At 49.6% G+C, this 21734-nt stretch overlaps 1 protein-coding gene across 1 annotated transcript in view; it reads left to right on the top strand.

Moving 5' to 3' along the window:
- The window catches only part of ALK (ALK receptor tyrosine kinase), a 662031-nt gene that overhangs the window by 627315 nt on the left and 12982 nt on the right, over positions 1-21734 (top strand). Inside the window, exons 16-26 of the mRNA XM_029938017.1 lie at positions 1-183; positions 1325-1423; positions 1938-2090; positions 3097-3201; positions 4198-4384; positions 5090-5180; positions 5300-5364; positions 7015-7144; positions 12820-12917; positions 16779-16871; positions 19262-19363. Of these exons, the coding sequence (XP_029793877.1) occupies positions 1-183; positions 1325-1423; positions 1938-2090; positions 3097-3201; positions 4198-4384; positions 5090-5180; positions 5300-5364; positions 7015-7144; positions 12820-12917; positions 16779-16871; positions 19262-19363 (1306 nt within the window). The remainder of the gene's footprint in view (positions 184-1324; positions 1424-1937; positions 2091-3096; positions 3202-4197; positions 4385-5089; positions 5181-5299; positions 5365-7014; positions 7145-12819; positions 12918-16778; positions 16872-19261; positions 19364-21734) is intronic.

Raw genomic sequence — 21734 nt, forward strand, 5'->3', positions numbered from 1 at the left:
GTGGTGGAGGTGGCTGGAATGATAACACTTCCCTGCTCTGGTCTGGAAAGTCTTTGCTGGAGGGCGCCACCGGAGGACATTCCTGCCCCCAGGCCATGAAGAAGTGGGGGTGGGAGACAAGAGGGGGTTTCGGAGGGGGTGGAGGGGGGTGCTCCTCAGGTGGAGGAGGCGGAGGATATATAGGTAAAGATGATTCGTGTTCAAGGCGTCACCCCCTCCCCTCTTAGTCCTAGGCACTCCCCGTCCTCCCCTGGCCCTCCCCTGCCCCTCCCCCATCCCACCCCACGTGTGGACTGTGATGTCACCGTGCACGCCATCCTTTCAGCCCCATAGGACCAGCCAGAGGCAGGGTGTTGGCTTCCGAGCCAGCATCCTGCCTCGAGGCTTCAATAGCAACAGCTTCAAGATCTCATGTGTGCTTGATCCCCCCTCCCCCAAAGCCAATGATAAAGGGGCTTTGATTCCCCAGACTGTTCTCTGAGCCACCCCCCAGGTCGTGCTGATACGAGAACCTGGGAGGCCAGTCTCCCCAGCCCCGTGCGTCCCTTTGGATGGCCTGGCCTGAGTCTTCCCTTCCCTGCCCCAGCCCACCAGCTTCCAGAACCCCTCTCCATGCTGATGGGCAGCCCAGCCCAGCCCCTGACTTGGCCCCAGCCCTCCTCTGAGCTTCAGAGCAGAGCAGAAAAGCCTTCTGAAGCCGAGGCTGGGAGATGGCGGCTCAACCCTCCCCACAGATTAGGACACAATGCATGCATGCACTGTGATGTTCTGTCTGTTTTGCTTTACGCTGTGTGTAAGATGCTCGTGTTAACCACTCTTCTTTCCCAGACTCTGGGTGGGTGGGAGGAGCCTGAGGGGGGAGCCCAAAGATAACCCAACCCAGCTGAAAGGAGGGACAGGAGCCTAACGGCACAGGGGCCCATCCCCCCATGTCCAACCCTTACCCATGGGACTGGTAAGCAACTCCTCAGTGCCATTGCCCTTGCCAGTCCTGGAAGAAGTGCCAAGGGACTCATCCAGCCTGGGGACATTAGATCGCTTCTAACTCTTGTTCACATAAACTGCTCCCTAGCAGCCCCGTGCAGTGGTGGGGACTCCCCGGTGGGAGCTGGCCTGGACCTGGAGGGAAAGGGGTCCTCACACCCAGCATCTATCTGAGCCAAACCCCAAGCATAGCCCCTGTGCCCCGGGCCTCCCTTCCCTCCCCACCTTGCCCCGAGGTCCCTCACCACCCCGAGGCCCCTGCATGCCCCGCTGATGCATAGATGTGTTGAGACTTGGGCCCACGCCTCTCTGTGTTAAACTCTTCTCTGGTTTGACACAGGCGGCAACGCGGCCTCAAGCAATGACCCCGAGATGGACGGGGAGGACGGGGTTTCCTTCATCAGTCCTCTGGGCATCCTGTACACCCCAGCTTTAAAAGGTATCCCCTCTGCCAGGAGCCAGAACCGACTTCCTTGGGTCAGTTCTCCAACCTAGATAAAACCTCAGGGCTACTGACATGAGCCCGACGTACAAAGGCATGATTATGGGTCCCTTACAGGCAAGTCTTCCTAACGCTCATTTCAGCAGGTTTTCTGGAAGTCAGGATGTGTGGTGTGATATGCACTTGGAGGTTGAAGACTGGCTTCCAGAGAGGCGAGACCTAGAAAATGCAGCAGTGATACTCCCTTAGCTTTGCCAGCCAACCTGAGTGCCATGCACTTGGACCCTCCCATCTGCCTACATAAATGTAGCCACATGTCCTCTGAGCTCCATCAGATGCATCAGGGACTTCCCTACACACAGTGATGCTTTGGTGGCATCCGTGGGGCATAGGAACAGGGACCAAAGAACCAGCACTGACCAGCTGGAGATAAAATACCGAGGCCGGAAATGGGGTGCAGGGTGGTCTTTGCTGCCTCAGCCCGAGGCTGATCTTCTCTTCTTGTCACCAGTGATGGAGGGCCATGGGGAAGTGAATATTAAACATTACCTAAACTGCAGCCACTGTGAGGTAGACGAGTGCCACATGGACCCCGAGAGCCACAAGGTCATCTGCTTCTGTGACCACGGGACAGTGCTGGCTGAGGACGGCGTCTCCTGCATTGGTAAGAGGGAGGTGAGGGAGGTGACTTAGAAAGGGCCCAGACTGAGCCCATGGTGGCCACAGTTGGATTCCATGATTCTGGAACACCCCAGATGCAGCCTTGTAAGCTTTCTGACCCCCATCTGCCTGCCCCAACACGGGTGCTCTAAGGACAGGGCAAAGGGACCTGTGTGTGAAAGGCAGGTCGTGGCTAGCGAAGGAGCCCCAGTACTTCTGGTCACACCCATAGCCCAGGGTGTGGGCCCTCCCATCCTCACCCAGGGGCCATCCCGTCTCCACTGGAACACCTCCCAGTGCCTGGGGCATCGACACCCCCAGGGCAGGCTGTCCCCTCCAGGGTTCCCAAGTCAGACTCTGTTCCTTTGAATGTCCACCTTGAGTTCACTACTCACAAAGCCTTTCAGGTGCTGCAGGTGTTTGAGGGCAGGGCTGCATCCTTCATGCAGAAGCCTCCAGGTGAAACAGCACCTTTGTTCCCGTCAGTTCACACAGAAGAGTTTTGTCTCCTCCCCATCCTGTGTCCCGTGTCTGCAGGGGTTCCGATGACCAATGTCCTTTTGAGATGTAGTGTCCAGGACCAGGCAGGATGTCCCAGAGTGGTCTGTGCCAGTGTGCACCCGGACACCCCCTTCTGCACTGGGGGCCACAGGCAGTGATTGAGCCTCCAGGTGTTCCTGATGGCCACCTCGGTTCCTGGGTCGTGCTGAGTCTGTGGTCCCCTAAGGCCTCTGAACCTTCTTGGCTCGCCTTCCCACCCTCATCCTGTCATTTGATATTTATCCAGAATTTGATATTTATCCATGTCACATGTTCCCTCTACCCAAAAGCCAACTGTTGAAAGTTGTAAACCAGATTGAGCCCACTTCCTGCCTCCACTCTCTGCAAAAAAAGGCCTCCAGGGTTGGGAAGGAGCAAGTGGCATTTGACCTGGCTGGGGAGGGTATTTCTTCCTAGCTCAGAGGACAATCAGTGTTGTCATCGGTGCCCCATGGAAACCTGTCTTGCAGTGTCCCCCACGCCTGAGCCCCACCTGCCGCTCTCGCTGGTCCTCTCCGTCGTGACCTCAGCCCTTGTGGCAGCCCTGGTCCTGGCTTTCTCCGGCATCATGATTGGTGAGTGTGCCAGAGACCCGGGACTTCCAAGGGGTGGGAGGTGGCAGGAAGGCAGAGCTGGCAGAATGGAACAGGATTTCAGGCTTTACCAAGGATGCCAAGGTGTCACTCTGGGTGGGTGGTGATTAGAGCCCTCCCCCGGGGACCCCCTCCCCCGGTTCCCTAGAGGAACCGCTGGCCCCACACCTTGGCCCCTGTAAAGCCTCCTGGCTGCTCTAGGAGAGGTGGGGAGACACTCTGCAGAGGGGACACAGTAGCCAAAGCTCAGCCCCACCCCCAGAGTTCATGTTCGACTGTCACCAGACATGGGCTTCAGTGGACACATGGCCTGGCTCCTCCCTAGGGACCACCTCTGGCTCCACCATTCCCCACTTCGAGCAAACAGTGCAAAGTTGGTTTCTGAGTGTTCCTGTTACACTTGTGAGCCAAGGTGAGCTGATAGGCAGGTCTCAGAGGGCTCAGCGCCATCCAGCCAGGTTCTCCCTCTGGTAATGCCCAGGGCAGGTGGAAGGGACCTGAAGGAAGGCAGCGGTCATGCTGACACCTCTTTAGACTGCGTAGCCATCTAGGTCTTTACTCACCCTTTCCTCAGGCTCCCCAACTTGGGGTCAGTGCCTCGTGGCTCTCGCAGCCTTCCCTCCCCACTTCCTCTCAGCCATTTCCCCTAATGAAATCCCTGCCTGTTTAATCCCACCTTGGGTCTGCTTCTCAGAGGACCCCAACTCATGGGTTTCTGCCCCTGCGTGATACATTAAAATCCTTCCCCTTTATATGATTTTAAACTTTACACTAACTTTAAGTGATCTTTCAGTTAAGGGACACTTTCATATCCGTAATCATTTTGTTAGTGTGACCAAGTGCCATGGAAATGTTTAGATCCCAGAGGAGGAGATGGCAATCCAGAAAGGCTTCCTGGAGGAGGTGGCCTGTGCTAGACTGCGTGGGCTAGGATTCCTGGTCCAGGCCACGTTGCAGCTGACCTTCATCTGTCTGTAGTGTACCGCCGGAAGCACCAGGAGCTGCGAGCCATGCAGATGGAGCTTCAGAGCCCTGAGTACAAGCTAAGCAAGCTTTGCACCTCGACCATCATGACCGACTACAACCCCAACTACTGCTTTGCCGGCAAGACCTCCTCCATCAGTGACCTGAAGGAGGTTCCTCGGAAGAACATCACCCTCATCCGGTGAGTGCCCCACCGCTGTCCTTGGCGGGGAGGAGGGGATTCTAGGGGGCTGCCTGTCATCCCTGCACCATGGATCTTTCCAGGCACAAGAGGCCAACAAAGCCTTGTGCCTGGGGCATTTCCAGCCCTCCCAGAGGGATCAGGGTTAATGCTTAGGGCCATTTGGCGGGATCTTTGATTGCTTAACATCCCATACATTCATTCATGGTGTTTGTACAATGAGAAGAAAACAAGATGGGAGGGAATCAGGGCGTTCCTCAAAATCCCCCAAAGTGCTCCTTCCCTGAGCCTTCTGGGTCCTCCCTCTTCAGGGGAGCACCGTGCCCCTCCTCTGAGCTTCCAGAGCACCCCATGCCTTCCTCCATCATTCACTGAGCTCACATTACAGGAGTGTCTGGTTGTGACCTATCCCTCCCCAGGGATCAGGAGCCTCTCCCCAGGGAGACGTGTCTTAGTCACTTTTATGATCCTGGCAAATATCAAAAATTCAGTCTTCGTTGAGTGAATGGACATTCAACCAGTGTCCTGTGTCCCGGATGGGAAGGTTTCTTACCAGCCTTCAGATGAGCCAGGAGGAGGCCTGGGATTGTACGGCAAAGCCAGGTCGAGGATGTTACTCTTGAGAGTGTTTGTGACCCCTGCCTCTTGCGTGCCTCTTTCTCATGGCCTGCCCCCCTGCCTCATCTTGCCTTTTCCTTTGCACAGGGGTCTAGGCCATGGTGCATTTGGAGAGGTGTATGAAGGTCAGGTGTCTGGAGTGTCCAGTGACCCAAGCCCCCTGCAAGTAGCTGTAAAGGTAAGAGGCGGGCCCCATCACGGGCCTGACCTTGACCAGCAGTCTCTGCGGGCCTTAGCTCTCTCACCCCTGCTGCTCACGGCCTTCTCCCCCTTTCCACCCTCCTCTTCTGTGTCCAGACGCTGCCTGAGGTGTGTTCTGAACAGGATGAACTGGATTTCCTCATGGAAGCCTTGATTATCAGGTAAAGCCTCAGAGAGCCACCTCCATCCCTGTTAGAAGTTTCTGTCTCCAAAGGAAACAGCGCTGCCCTCCGGCATCCGCTCCCTCTCCACCAGGGGACTCCCTAAAATTCTTAGCACATCAGACCAGAGGGAAATAGCCACAGGTGGTTGTCTGAGAAAAAAATCTCAGTGGCCTAATAATTCATCAGCTATCCCTCTGCCTTCAGCGAGCACCCCTGTGTCATCCTTGGGTTTTCCCCCTTTTTCTTAATAGAGGATGCTAGTTTGACAGTGCAGATACATTTTCCCTCCAGGTAAGCCTTCCACAAGGCCCTTCACCAATCCTGGCTCTTAGATCTCCCATAAAGGAAGTATGCCCCTGCCAGGATGGAGGCCATCACGCCCTGCTGTACACCAGGCTTGCACCCTTCGGCATGTGGCCGCAGGGCCCTTTACTGGGGATCTCGGTGCCCAGAGCTCCAGAGGGCATGTGCTCTGACAGGAGATCACCTTAACAAGGATGAAGATCTTTGACCTTGAGATCTGGCCACGCTCATGGCCACCTGTTACGCTGGAGAGCCTCAAACATCCTGACACATTGGGGTGACATAGGGTCCCCCCTGGATGAAAGTGGCAGGGAAACAAGGCCAGGGCAGTAGGCGATGTGCCTGTGGCTTGTCTGGACCCACAGGATGATGCTGTGAGCAGGCTCAGCGCCTTGCTTGAAAACTAGCGTATTTCTGATTACACACGTAATGCATGATTACTGATAAAGCTAGGAGAGTTTAAGATCGTACGGAAGGGGACTCAGATCCTTCAATCTCACTATTGCTGGTGACCCATCACTGCTATGTTTCAGTGTGCCTCCGCGTAGTCCTTCAGCTCTGCACACGGGGTCCCATGCAGAGTCACCAGCCCCACAGCCCCATGTGTCCTGATAGGATCACATTAACAAGAAAATCCAGAGGCACCTGGCGGGGCTCAGTCAGTTAAGCATTCAATTTCAGCTCAGGTCATGGTCTCACAGTTGTGCGTTCAAGCCCTAGGACAGGCTCTATGCTGACAGCTCAGAGCCTGGAGCCTGCTTCAGATTCTCTGTCTCTCTCCCTGTCCCTCCCCAGCTTGCACTCTGTCTCTCTCTCAAAAATAAATAAAACATTTTTAAAATAAATTTTTTAAAAAGAAAGAAAACCCAGATCTTGGGACCTTTTGGCCAGACTCAGCCCCTTCCCATGAGCACCCAAGGGGGATGCACATGGCCTCCCTCCTCACTCCCTTCCACACATTGTCACCTGCTTGCTCAGTCCCCCTAAAGGAAGCAGTTTCTTCAGCTTCTCTGCCAGGCCTCAAAGACCTCACACATGCCTCTCCCTTGTGCCCCCACCCCCACTCTCTCTCCTCCCCGAGTACCTGTTCGGCAGCCTGCAGCCTCCACCCCACACCCTCATGCACCCCGAACTCCTGCCCCACCTGCTCCCTGGTTTTCCCACCCGCTCAGCGGTGAGATTCTCCCCAGCCTCCGCTCAGCTTGGGAGCCCTGCCACCCACATTTACAGAATGCACTGACTTAATGCAGCTGCTGAAAACATAACTTTGTACCCTGATTTTCCCACGTAAGGTTTTCCCAGACTCAGCTCCATTAAATTTGGTTACTTCCCTCTGCTCTGCAGCAAATTCAACCACCAGAACATCGTGCGCTGCATCGGGGTGAGTCTGCAAGCCCTGCCCCGGTTTATCTTGCTGGAGCTCATGGCGGGAGGAGACCTCAAGTCCTTCCTCCGGGAGACCCGTCCTCGCCCGGTGAGTGAGACCCGGTCTTTCCCTAATGGCTGTACCAGGGAACGGAGCAGAGGGTGGAAACAGAATGGGCAGCCTGAGAAGCAACATACTGAGTGGGACGGAGGGAGTCGGTCCCTGGGCTTGGACCTGGGGAATGGCCCAGGAGAGATGGGACAGACGGTGGACAATGGCTGAGGTCACCCTGAGGAGCTTGTGCAAGCCTTCTGCAAGGAGTCCTCTAGCCTGAAACCACTTTTGTGGCCTGCTGACTCTAGAGAACCAAACTAGGGACAAGCACAGAGGGGGACTTTCATGCCAGCCGTGTCATTAATTCAACTGACTTGAGTCAGGGCATTCTACATCGACTCGTTCTGAATCCCACTATCCTCATCTCTTAAATGGGGACATCTGACCTTATCATTTTACTGTCAAAATAAAACACTTATGAAGTATATTATGAAATATTTATGAAGGTTCTGCATGTGTTTAATGATAAAAGGGCTGGAGCTTAGGGAAGTGAGAAAACCTAGATGGACCCCAGAAGTGCCAGCTTGGCCATTAGACAGCCATGTGGCTTAGGACTGTGAACCTCCTGACCTCAGTGTCTGCAGTGTGAAATCCAAGGGCTGGACGAGGACATCTTGGAGATGGATCCTAAATTAGGAGAGGTAGCACAGTGGGCGTTTTCAGAATCCAGCGGCCCACTCCTGTCCCTGCCGGAGCCTTCAGGAAGCCCTGAGCACTGGGAACTGGAGCAGACCAGACCTCTGAGTCAGGACCCAGCTTCCTCAAGTTGCCGCTGGATTATGAAGACCACGGGGAAGACCTGCGCCCTCCCCACCCCTGAGAAAGCAGAAAAGATGACAGCCACCTTGCTACAGAAAGCCCAGAACTGAACACTGTGTCCTCAGGGGCTCAAACTGGAGGTGGACACCTTGCAAGGTCACTCCTGCTCTAACCCCCACGGACAGTCAGGCTGCATTTAGAAAACCTTCGCCCTGGGAGCCATTCCTGCAAGCCTCTGGTGACCTGTCTCAGCATCTAAGAAGAATCAGGTCTATTTCCCTGAAAAGATGAGTGTGTGCACCTGAGCACACCTGGCAGGAGAAGGAGGGGAGTGGGGAGAAAGACCAACCCCATCTCCTAATAATCCTCATCAACACTGTCTTCATCTTCCTCATAGTTGCCATGTTTCTAAACCACACCCCCCCCAAAGTAGATGATGTAGATCTCACCTTAATTTTCCAGATGAGAAAACTGTGGCTCAGAGAGGCTATGTGACTTTCTGAGACCACACCGGAAGTGGAAGAGCTGAGAATAGAACTCAGGACTTGTGACTCCCTATTCAGTGCTCTCTCCAGCCTCCTGTGCTGTTTATCCTAATGCTTCTCTTTAGGAAGCCATGGAGCACCAAGAGGCGCTCAGGTCATTGAGAGTCAATACCCTCAGCTATGCAGACATCCTCTGGACACCAGTCTCAAAGGCTTTCCAGCACGACTCAGGAAGGCAGAGCCTATGAGTCCTGTGCTCTGAGATTCTTAGCAGTGCTTTTGGCAGAGATCAAATGGGGCCACATAGCATGCTCTGGAAAGACGGGTAGCTCTGATTTTCCTACTGGACATTCCTGAGGCTTGAGAAGAAGGAAGTATTATGCCTGCAAAGGGCAGACGTCCTTGCAAAGGGGATCTGGGACCCCATCACTTGGTAAGCCCAAGGATGTGAGGGACGGGGAGCTTCTCTTCCCTTACAGGCAAAGGCATCTCTCTCTCTTTTGATGGTAATGATGATTTGAATATCGTCCCAAAGAGCAAAGCACCAGCAAGGAAATGCAGTTCAGTGACACCTCCCACTGCTTCCTACCCCCCAGGAATCTGAGCAAGGAGCTGATGCCAAGTTGCGACCTCTAACTACAGGCACTGCCCAGGGGACGCCCACAGCCAGAAGATGATCAGCTCTCTTTGAGAGAGATGCTTCTGAGGATCAGGGTCCCCGTCACCAAATCCACTGTTTTAACCCCTTACCCCACTCTTCCTTCATGTGGCTCCATCCAGCCATGTCCCCAAGTCTTTGTAGCACCCCAATCACCCTATTCCTCACCTTCACTCACACCCACCCATCCCAGATGACCCGGTCCTTCCTGAGATGCCTGCCCACAAGAGGTGACTTAAAATGTTGGGTTACAGCCCTCCAGGGTGAGCCCATGCACATGTGTTTGTGGCAGCAGATTCTTGGGGGGTGGGGAAATTTGCTGGGCATTGTTACGGATTCTCAGAGCCATAAAATTCACCTTAGCAGAATAAGGATCAGGCTGACTGTGAAAGGACATGCATTGTAGTGGACAGAGAGGGCCAATATCAGTAAACCCTGTATGTGACCAAGAAGGGATGGACTGGCTGTGGGCATGGCAGCAGGAGAAATACACCCCCCGAAAGATGGTGGGCTGGGTTGTGACACGCACTGGATTCAAAGGCCTGAATTCTACGAATTCATTTGTTTGAACCTCCAGAGGCTCTCAGGGCTCGCCTGATGACCTGCCGTTTGCCGGCGTTTGGCTAGGCATTTGGAATCAGACAAGGTCTTGGTCTTGTCTTCCTGCCATCCTTGGGGTTCAGCACTTCCACAGACTCACAGGGTCCAAGTGCCTCAGAGATGGCCCAAGAGGCTCTGGCTTCAGACGGACATGAAGTGACAGAACAGATGTACAGACACGGTGGGACAGAATGGATCCCCTGGAAACAACCATGTCTGTCATGGAAACAAAATGCATGGGTCCAGATGGAAACCTCATTTGGTCTTAGCACCCCATCTTCTCAAGAAGGAAAGACCCTTTTTAATGTCAAAATGATTTTACAGGACCAATCTTTATTCAACTAATATTTATTGAGAGTTTACTATATGCCAGAGATGGGCTAATAGCTGTCCTTTGGCATCCGTTGATTTAATCAATAACAAGAGACGTCATTAAGGACTCAGTAATATCTCAGTTAAAGGTGGCAATCCATTAACCACAACAGTGTCTGTGCCTGTCTGGAACATGGCAATGCCTGTAGTGATGGCTCTAAAGAATATGCTCTGGTTCACAGGAGGCTCCTTGGATCCCAGAGGTCACAGAATACAGGCCAGAACTCCGCTTTGGGCTAGTGCCCAGGTGAAAATCTTTGGCTCTGATGTTGCCACACCAGTGCTGGCTCCAAAATGCTTAAAGGGGCAAGGGCATCAGGTGCCAGTGAAAACTGGGCCATATCAACAAATCTGTGAAAACAACAATAACAACAAAAACAAAAAGAACTGATTGCAACTCCTTCTTTGCCTCGGATAGATACAAATGCCATTGGACACACCAGCTATGCACTGCATTGCTAGTCTAATTATCAGTTTTGACACAACATCCCCAGACACACACACACACACACACACACACACACACCCCACAGGTTGCCAACTATCTGCTTCTGTGCAGACTGATTAGTGGAGTAGTTAATTTGCTCTGAGCAGCCAAAGACAGGGAGTTCAGATAAACCTGGCCCATGGGTTAAAGCCTGGGAAGATTTAGTCCCCGCAGCATGCCAGGCACTTAAGACATCAGTGGTCCTTGCATCCTGAGTGATGGGGACTACGACACAAACAGGCTCAGGGGAAGCTATGACGGGTCCTCTTTCATAGGAACAGAACATTTTCCTGAAGAGAGAGAGGATATTTCTAATGCCGTAGCAAAATGGATTAATATTTCCCTTGGAAACATATTAATTTCCCCCCCCCCCCCAGGAAATGGAGACTGTCTCTCTCACAGTGCCCAGTAGTTCTGACCCTAACAAGGCCCTTAAGAGAAGCCAAACACAAGGACCATTTCCCGAGACCCCCAGGCCCCTCCGTGTGGTAACCCCACCATAACTGGCAGATCCGTTCATGAGGGATGCACTTTGTGGCTCTTGCTGTGGGTCCGTGTGACAGTCTAGTGAGGGCGATAGTGTCATGCATCTTTCCCAGACAAGAACGCTGGCTTGGAGACAGGCCAAGCTGTGTGTCCCAGGTCACACAGCCAGTAGGGCACGAGCAGCTCAACTGAAACAGGTTGCTCACTGCATTTGTGTGCGGTGTTGCTGATCCAGTTGGGTTCTATGCACTGTGTCCCTGTATACCCCATCCCTTCTCTGACACATTCTCCTAGAACCTTGCTTCCCCCAACCCCGATCCTTAAAGCCCAGCTCGGGGCAGTTTTGGTTCCTTCCTATTGGCTGTGTGACCTGGATTAAGTCACTGAGTCTCTGAGCTCTCAGTCTTCTCCTCTCTAATATGGAGATACTCTCTCTTGCTACGACCACAGAGGATGTTGCATCAAAGGGTGTCATGTGCATGGACTTGCTTTATTGTGAGTCCATACAACATTGCCTGAGGTGCCATGGGCAGAGGGTACTCCCCTCCCTGAGCTGTCTTTCCCAGAGCTGAAGCATTCCCTAGAGAAGCACGACCCCTCTCGGCCCCCCAGACCCATACTATTGCTCCAAGGAGTCCTGAGGAGGCCCTGATCTGTGGCAAAGAAAACTCCTAGCCAGCATCTGGGATCGACCAGCTGTGATCAACCAACTTACCCGTCCCCCAATATTTTTTCATCCACTGCTGTGTCCCGAGCATCGTGCTGCATACCAGGGAAGTGGACACTGAAATCCCTGTCCTGGGGACCTGGAAGTTTTCTTGGGGACATGGCCGACTAAACAGGACAGCAAAGTGAATGTGACACTGCATGATAACATGTCGCTGCAGACTGCATGGATCTAGGAATTAAAAGAGATGCCAAGATGGGAATTCAACCTTCAGAAAAGACTTCCGGCGTTCAGCAAGGCTGTCCGGGGGGCGGAGACGAGCTCACCCCGGGGGGGATGGACATCTCTTTCTGCACAAGAGACTTCCTACAGAAGAGCCTGAGGTGGCCCTTCAACTGCCCAGCATTTCCTGAAAGCTGTCACTTTCAATCCACTTTAGGTCTAGATCTTCTTGAAGAAGGTTAACTTTTTTTTTAATTTTTCAACATTTCAATAGAGCATTTTTACTTTTTTATTTTTTTAATGTTTTTATTTATTTTTGAGAGAGAGAGAGAGAGAGACAGCATGAGCAGGGGAGGATCCGAGAGAGAGGGAGACACAGAATCTGAAGACAGGCTCCAGGTTCTGAGCTGACCCAGGGCTCGAACCCACAGAACCATTAGATCATGACCTGAGCCGAAGTTGGACACTTAACCGACTGAGTCACCCAGGCGCCCCTCAATAGAGCATTTTAAAACATTATCCGCCCTCCTTCCTTAACAGGTTTGTGTGTAAGTTTGGGGGGCTCAAAAGTTGGTGAGGATTGAGGTGGAAGAGTGTGCGGAGTACACGAACAGGGGCCAGAGACACTTGTCGTATCCTGGCTGCCGGAGCTTCGGGCGCTCAGCCCTGGTGGCTCACTGCACTGACCTGGGGGGTTGGAAAGGCTGCAAACGCTACCCCCCTCCTCCCCCAGGGAGGCTGATTCGCTGGTCTGGGTTGAGGCCCTGGCATCTGTGTTTGTTCAAAGCCGCCAGGTGACTTCTGATGTGTGGCCAGGCTGAGACCCAGCTGGGCAGCGGTTCTGTGTTTGCTCCTTGCCAGCACCTGAAGCCCATTTCAGATCTTCTCTTTCCACCACTCTCTTGACAGTGGGTTGCTTCTGTCCCCCCACAGAACCAGCCCTCCTCCCTGGCCATGCTGGACCTTCTGCATGTGGCTCGGGACATCGCCTGTGGCTGTCAGTATTTGGAGGAAAATCACTTCATCCACCGGTGAGTCAAAGTGACCTTGGTCTTCCCTCTGCCTTCTGTATGCTTCCCTACGTGTCTCCAGGGCCCAGAGCCCCCACTTCAGGGCAGGATGGTGGGTGTCTCTCCAGACTTGTTCAGATGACTCAGCGTCACTTGTCTTTTTTTTATATATATATTTTTAAAGTTTATTTATCGATTTTGAGAGAAAGAAAGAGCATGTGAGGGGGCAGAGAGAGGGAGAGAATCCCAAGCAGACTTCATATTGTCAGCACGTAGCCCTACACAGGGCTCGAACCCACTAACTGTGTGATCATGACCCCAGCAGAAATCAAGAGTCAGGTGCTCAACCGACTGAGCCACCCAGGAGCCCCAGCCTTACTTGTCTTTAAGACAATTACTTCCTCTCTCAGGGCTTCATTTGCCCCATCTGTATAATGGGTATCATAAAATATCCATGCCAGCAGAGACCTAGCTGAGCTGTCCTTGACCTCCCGTGAGCACTCCTGTCTGTATCTTGCAGCGCTCTACCATATTAGTGTTTCCCCCATCTGGAAAACGTGGCTCTTTAAAGGAAGTTTAAAAGAGTTCATAGTTTCACATATTTGACGATGGGTAACTCAAAGGCAAGGACTCTGTTTTATTCATCTTCATATCCCTGGTATATCATGGGGCACAATAATGTCTTTTGGATATACTAACTTTTTCTCAAATACTTATTCTGAAATGAAGCATAATGTTTATTTTCTTTGCTTCCATAGTTCATTTCATCGACTCTCTACGATCCTTATGTTTAAAAGCTGTTTGGTTGGGACATCAAATCCATATGTAGTGCTACAGACATGATAGAGTCTACATGTTTCCTTCTGTGTGTGGGTGTTGATGATTTTCTCAGTCAACGCCTTGATTCTGAAATCTGAAAAGTCAAATAGATTGTTAGGCTCTTTGCAAAGCTCCTCCTAATGATACGCTTCTCAATTGGTAAATATCAACCGAGTGAACAATCACTTTTTAACCCAGGTCTTCAAAGAGGATAAGAACATGTCTTATGCTGTATGAGTTCAGAAATGGAAAAGCAAGTAAGCAGATAGCAAGCCCTGATTTCTGCCCTAATAAAAAATTGAGACATTAAAGATCAAGAAATGTGCTCGCCTAGGCCCCCAAAGTCATTCCTAAAACAAGGCAATAAATGCTCACACTGGCTTATCCTTTTACTGTCCATCCATCATTTTATTTTTTAGATCTTCATCTTGATTCTGACTCTGTCCAACTTGTAGGATTTGTGCTTGATAGAAATAGCAGGAGTGAAAACAGAGCTGGGACCAATCCTTCGTGTTCCCTCCAAAACTACACCCTCTGCCTCAAAGTGTGGGGCAGACTTGCCATTGCTCTTGCCCTTTTCATTGTGCCTGGAAATTTCCATAAATCTCAGCTCTGGGTTTTATTGCTATTCAGACAGGACAAGGTCGTGCTCTTTTTGGAATTCATCCCTAGCTAGAGCCATCTGTCCACCTGTTGTCTCTGTTCTCTAAATCTGACTCGTCAGAGAGTGAGCTGTGTGGTCACATTGATGACTCCGGACACCTGCCTTCTCTTCTCACTGAGATCATTTCTGCTTTATCATTGCTTCCCTGTGTCATTCACCCAGCCTCCAGATTCTCTGTCAGATAGATCACATCCTTCTTTCCTCTGATGTTTTGGAATCTTTCCTAGAGCTGTGATGTATTTCAACTATATCCAGCCCTCTCTTGTTACAGATCATAAGATAACAGGATCACACTGTCTCAAGATTCCTATCACTTCCACATCAGTAAATAGTTACCAAAGGTCAGAATTGGATCCCAGGGTAATAGTTTGCTGCTACTTCTGTCTTTTTTGAGAAATGAAATTGTCAAAGATCAAATCTGGAAGGATTCAGATGGTCTGCTTTATAAGCAAAAGGCAACTTCTAATAGAAATTGTCCATCTCAATCAAAGCTTTTCTTCTGGGGCAACTGGCATTAGGAAGGCATCTTTTGGACTTCCTCGTTGGCAATGGGCTCTGTGGCACACTCCGACTGCGGTGCGACCTCTAGTCCTCTCTCCTCCAGCGACACCCACCTCAAGATTCACCGGCTTCTGTGCATCCACACCTCCTGAATTCAGAGAAGGACTCCTTCCCCCAGATTCACGCTCCCATTTTTCTATTAGATCTGTTTCCTTTGGACATAGTTTATTGCTATTTCAAGAATTATGGGTCATTCTACCAATTTGTGGCATGTTCTATGATATCACATTCACTTTCTTGCCATTAAATTCAAGATCACTTTTTTAAGCAACCATTTCACGCACATCAGCATAAAGACCTTCCTGGAGATATAAATATTGCTCCTGTTCTACTTCAGTATATTTTTCTTGAGAAGCAATGGCTATATATCCTACTGTTTTTCTTCTTTTTGATGTCATATATGTTATGCTTTTATAGTTTTATTAGGGCATTTTATGCACTATTGCTCCTGAAACTTCAGCTTAAACCTTCAGCCTCAGGTCAGTGGCAGTAACATCCATCTCCCACTCCAACCCATCGTTCTGGTATCTTAAGTGTCCTAATGACCCCCAGTTCTGGTCCTGTTTGTTTTCCATGTCCTTATTTCTCAACCAAAGATCAGGACCTTTGGGAAACCAGTTGAAAATATGAAAGCGCCATCTGTGCTGCCTGAGAAGAACTCTTTTTTTTTTTTTTTCTGTCCGGGACTTTAATATTATTAGAGATCCATCCCAGACTTCTTCTGGATGCATCCTTCATTCTCACATGCATGTCAAGAATGGGTAAGCAGTCAGTGAGTGGATGCTGACGAGCCTTGGAAAGCTTTGATTATGCCTTATATGCCCCGGGAAAACAGGCCATCTGGTATACAACAGCAAAGACATGATAGCTTTATAACTTGAAAGAAAGGATTCTTCAACCACAGAGCTGTGATGCGCACAGCTTAGCAAAGGCTTTAGTGAAAATCATGGATGTGAGTAGCTTCTTTTTTTTATGTTTTTTTATTTATTTTTGAGAGACACAGAGAGACAGCGTGAGCAGGGAGGGGAAGAGAGAGAGGGAGACACAGAATCTGAAGCAGGCTCCAGGCTCTGAGCTGTCAGCACAGGGTCTGATGTGGGGCTCAAACCCACAAACCGTGAGATCATGACCTGAGCCAAAGCCAGACGCTCAACCAACTGAGCCACCCAGGCACTCCAATAATAGCGTCTTAAAAAGAGAAGAGAAGAGAAGAGAAAGGAAGAGAAGAAAAAAGAAAGAAAGAGAAGAAAAAAGAAAAGAAAAGAAAAGAAAACTAGAATTCTTTGGGAACACCTTGACCTGCTTGAATTCGGTATCCTGGAAGTCCTGCTGTCCCAGACAATCCTTGAGAGGACGGGCAGACACTAACAGCAATCTGTATAAAACAATAGCCTAAGGCCAAATGGCATTTCTTACGTCCTCTATTATTTTCTTTTAGCTTACATTTTTTACCAAAATGAGAACAATAATTGGACCCTGTATCTTATTGGGCTGTTGTGATAATTACCCATGAAGCACTTAGAACAATGCTTAGTACAGAACAAGAGGCCAATAAATCCTAGTTCCTATTATCATTATTTTCATTATTATTCTCCCATTAAACATTTTCAATCATCTCTCCTATTCTGGTTCCATTTCTCTGTTGGTTCTAGAATTGATATATTGATATATATAGCTATTTCTTTCATACTGAGGTAGAATGTAGCAAAGGAAATACATTGCAAAGACGGAACTATTGGAACTTCAGATTGGAGGTGAAAATCCCTGTGATGAATATCATGTTTATCTCCCCAGAAATACAATTCAGAAGTGCATTTTCTCCTTCTTTTTCTTCCCAGGGACATTGCTGCCAGGAACTGCCTCTTGACCTGTCCAGGCCCTGGCAGAGTGGCCAAGATTGGAGACTTTGGAATGGCCCGAGACATCTACAGGTGAGCAAAGATTGCTGTCACCCATTGAAGCCCCGTCCCCTCAAGAGAATAGGACGTCGCTGCTTGTGCCCTGTCATCTCTAGACCCCATCAACTTGCCACCTAACATTTCCTTAAGTCCCTGCCCAGGATATACAAAGTCTTAATTAGTGCCCATACCTGGTGGTCTAATTCTAGGATCACTGACTGCAGTCACTGACACCACATTCTTTCTGGTTCCAACTCTCATTAATCCCAGGATGTGAGGAAAACGTTCTCAGTAAACTTTTACTTAACCCCTTTCCTTAATAACAGGGAATTCCACATGGACTTGGCCCCCATCACCCCAGGCAGGAGCACCCCAGGACTGAGCACATAAGGAGCAAACTCACTGGTCTTCTCTACCCACACTGGGGGCCACGGGAGGGTGCTTAGTTCAGCTTCATCTCTTTATCCCTGTCATATTCCCAAGGGTACATTAAAAAATAATTTTTGTAATTTAAAAAGATCTTCAATTGTACTTTACCTTACCCTTCTCTTCCCAGCCCCCAGTTTCATTTTCGTCTGATTATTTACAACTGTGACTTGCTCCGTGAGCTGAGCAAGTCACTCATTTGCATGGTCACTAAGGACACCCTCCCTGACCCAGGGGTAGAGTGAGGAGAGATGGTCACGTAAAGCTTTCACTCTCTGGAAAGTAAGGGGGACCCCCCCAAAGCCCCAGGAGAACTGATAGCCATCGACAGGGGAGGGGATGCTGGTGCCACCCCCTCCCAGCAGGAGCGCAGGACAGGGAGGATTGGGTGCTCCACTCTCTCTTCTCTTAGCTCGCAGAGTCTCCGTGTCTCTCCGCCACCTTTCTCAGAATCCCCAGGCTCTTGCTTTAAGACTCAGGTGTTGCAGCATGACTTAGTGAGCCCATCAGTGGCGGGCCCTTCCTCTCCATCCCCCATTCTGATAGCTCCCTGGCCCCAGGCTTCACCACCCCAACTTGCCCACAGCCCCACTCTTCCCATACACCCCACAACTTCGTGTTTCAGGAGTGGTCTTCCAGGACCACGTCAGCCTGGCTATGAAACTTCCCGTGCCCCTGTGGCACTGAGCTACATGCACACCTACATCATCACATGCATTGTCTACACTGCCGTTGTCTATGTGTCTATTTCTTCCACTAAACCGTACCCTTGGGCGAGAGAGACTGTGACTTCTCTCTTCAGCACATGGCAGAGGAAATAGTACAGGAGCCCCCTACCCTGACCCGTGGTTTCTCTTTCCCCAGTTTCAGTTACTGTGTGGTCTGGAGGCAGATGACCCTCCTCCTCACACACCATCAGAAGGCTCACAGTAGCCTAACTGCACGTTCCAATGCCCGGTCACTCATCTCACTCCATCTGTCCACGTAGGCATTCCATCATCTCACATCATCACAAGAAGTAGGGTGAGTGCAGTACAGTAAAATGTTTTGAGGGAGGCAGGCCACATTCTTTATTACGGCATGCTGTTATAATTATTCTATTTTATTATTGTTGTTGTTCATCTCTCATTGTGCCTGATTTATAAATTAAACTTAATCATAAGTCCTCATATCTAAGAAAAAACGTTGTAGATACAAGGTTCAGTACTCTCTGTAGTTTCAGGCAGTGTATCCCCCATGGATGAGGGGGGACATTGTCCATGTTCATTGAAGTAATTAATTAATCTAAGCAGCCGGCAGGGAGCTGCTTCTGACTGCACATCTCAAGTTAGACTTAGACTTAGGGGTGGAGCTGGCTTCAAAGGTATGAGTTAATTGGTTAGTTTTTGCCAGTGATGTCATTAACGCAGCTCATAATAAAAACTCATCACTTAACTCACACCTTTGAAGCCAGCTCCATCCCTAAGTCTATGTTCTTGTGTTGGGAGTACCGTTGAGCCAGCTTCCCTCCAGCTGCCTAGATTCTCTGCCGAGGGCCTACATAGAACTAAACGCCATATGAGCACCACGGAGGCTCCTCAGTGAACAAAACACAGACCCTGCTCTCAGCTCCCCCAGGCTGAATCTCCCCTTACTGTGCATCCTCAGGAAGCAGGCTGTACTTACAAGGCTGGAATACTGTGATTCATTGTGAGTTATAATCCACAAAACCCATCAGGGAAATCTGACCATCTGCTACTGGATATTTTAGGCGTTGCATAGATCTTGGCTTTCCTGCCTCCAGCAGGCTGCCTCCTATTAAATGACACCAAAGTTCTTAACTTAATTTTCAATGATCTGTGTTCTCTGGCTCTCCTCCTGAACCGCAAGGAGCCCTCGTTAATTTCAATCCTGGAATGGCTACAGCTTGTTATCGCCACTTCTCAGGTGGCCCTAGGAGCGCCTCCGCTCAGGGCCACCTCCAGAACCAAGTTTGGGTTTCCTCTTCTCCCCCATAGAGCGAGCTACTACCGAAAGGGAGGGTGTGCCATGCTGCCGGTCAAATGGATGCCTCCAGAAGCCTTCATGGAAGGAATCTTTACTTCTAAAACAGACACGTGGTGAGTCTTCCTGCTGCCCCCCTGAGGATCTCACTGTGGGCCTACGGAAGTGCTCGGGCCACGGGATCCCACGCTCCCACGGGGAAGGGTGAGAGGAGATGGGTCTGTCAGACGTCGGCATGTGTCAGAATCATCAGAAAGGCGGGTACAGTGCAGATTCCCCTCCCTACCCTAGGATCTTATGGATCCCTGAGAATTTGCACTCCTACCAAGTTTCTAGGTGATGCTGATGCCACCGGCTGGGGACACACAGTGAGAGGCACACGTGATTTTTTATTTTTTGGTCCACATCACTACAAAGTTGGGTTTATTGCAGGATTGCAACATTGAGTAACATTAGAAAAGTTGATCAGTGAAATCCTCCCCATTAACAGAAGAAAGGATCAAAGAAAAATAATGATCAGCACAAAAGCACTGCAGGTGATGGTGGTGTTGAGCCCCATTGCACAGTTAAAGTTTGGGAAACACTGTACATTTGATCTTCAGAACTTACTCATCCTGCATAACTGAAACTGTGCTTCTGACCAACGTCCCCCCATTTCCTCCATCCTCCTCCTCTGACAACCACCATCCTCCCCTCTGCCTCTGTGACCCCACTTTTAAGTGAGATCATGCAGGATGTGCCTTTTTGTGGCAGGCTTAGTTCACTCAACATCAGGTTCTACAGGTTTATCTGTGTTGTCACAAATGGCAGGAGTTTCTTCTTTTTTAAGGCTGAATAATATTCCATTGTATAGACACATGTCACATTTTCCCTACCATTCACCTGTCAGTGGGTACTTAGGTTGTTTACTCATCTTGGCTATTATGAATAATGCTACAGTGAACTCAAAAGTACAGAGATCTCTTTTGTCTGCTGATTTTATTTCCATTGGCTCTGTACCCAGAAGTGGGAGAGCTGGATCTTTCTTTTTCTTTTTTCTTTTAAACTTTTTATTTATTTTGAGAGATAGAGAAGGAGGAAAGGAGAGAGGGAGAGACAGAGAGAAAGGGAGAGAGAGAATTCCAAGCAGACTCTGTGCTGTCAATGCAGAGCCTGATGTGGGGCTTGATCTCACAAATGGTGAGATCATGACATGAGCCAAAATCAAGAGTCAGATGCTTCACCAACTGAACCAGGATAGCTGGATATTAAGGTATTTCTGTTTTTTGTTTTTGTTTTTTAGGGAATCTCCATACTTTTTTACATAAGGTTTATAAGAGCAACACAGAATTTTAAATGGAGGATTAAACCTGTGCTCTCTGCCAAAATACACACCCCCCCCCACACACACACAAAACATTAAAAAGAGTCTTTTTAATTGTATAAAAATCCCCAAGGATAAAGATGACAACAATGACAATATTTTGGAAACTAGGAAGTTTACGGACAAGTGATGCCTTAGGACACTGGGAAGTTGATATCTAGGTCCAGAAGCAACTTGGTTTGCTCTACCCAAGAATCCAAGAAAGGCCCAAAAAGTAAAGGTGCTAGGCACCCCTGGAAGTAGAGGTGCAACAGACAGGAAAATCAGTTACCAGATCCTTGGCTTTTCCCTCACTCCCTTTCTCTCCCCTACCATAACACAGACCAGGGGTTCCCTCTGTAAAGAGACTGAATTAAAGTCTTTCTGACCTTAAGGACATTGGACATCACTGAAGATGAAGTCTCTACTATAAACAGGGACATATTATATTATATTATATTATATTATATTATATTATATTATATATTGAGTCTACCAATGTATGCCCCCTTGGGGTGCCTGGGTGGCTCAGCTGGTTAAGCATCTGACTCTTGATTTTGGCTCAGGTTATGATCCTGGGATCATGGGATTAAGTCCCACATTGGGCTCTGCACTAAGCATGGAGCTTGCTTAAGATTCTCTCTCCCTCTCCCTCTCCCTCTCCCTGATGTGCTCTCTCTATCTCTAAAATAAAAAATAATATGGGGTGCTTGGGTAGCTCAGTGAGTTGAGTGTCTGACTTCAGCTCAGGTCATGATCTTGCAGTACATGAGTTTGAGCCCCATGACTGGCTCTGTGCTGACAGCTCAGAGCCTGGAGCTGCTTCAGATTCTGTGTCTCCCTCTCTCTCTGCACCCCCCCCATTTGTACTCTCTCTCTCTCTCAAAAATAAACATTAAAAAATTTTTAAATAGAATAAAATAAGATAGATAAATGTAGCACCCTTCTTTCCCTCAGTGCCAGGAACATGGCAGAAGGTAGTAGTTGACCAAAGGGTTCCTAGTTGGAGGAACTAACCGATGAAGACAGAAATTTCAGATGCTCCAAGTGGCAGTAGGCTAAATAATGGTCATCCAAAGACCCTGATCCCAAAAACCTATAATTGCTACCCTTATAAGGAAAAAAGAGCCTTTGCAGATGTGATT

Source organism: Suricata suricatta, chromosome 4, assembly GCF_006229205.1.
Source record: "Suricata suricatta isolate VVHF042 chromosome 4, meerkat_22Aug2017_6uvM2_HiC, whole genome shotgun sequence".
NCBI lineage: Eukaryota > Metazoa > Chordata > Mammalia > Carnivora > Herpestidae > Suricata > Suricata suricatta.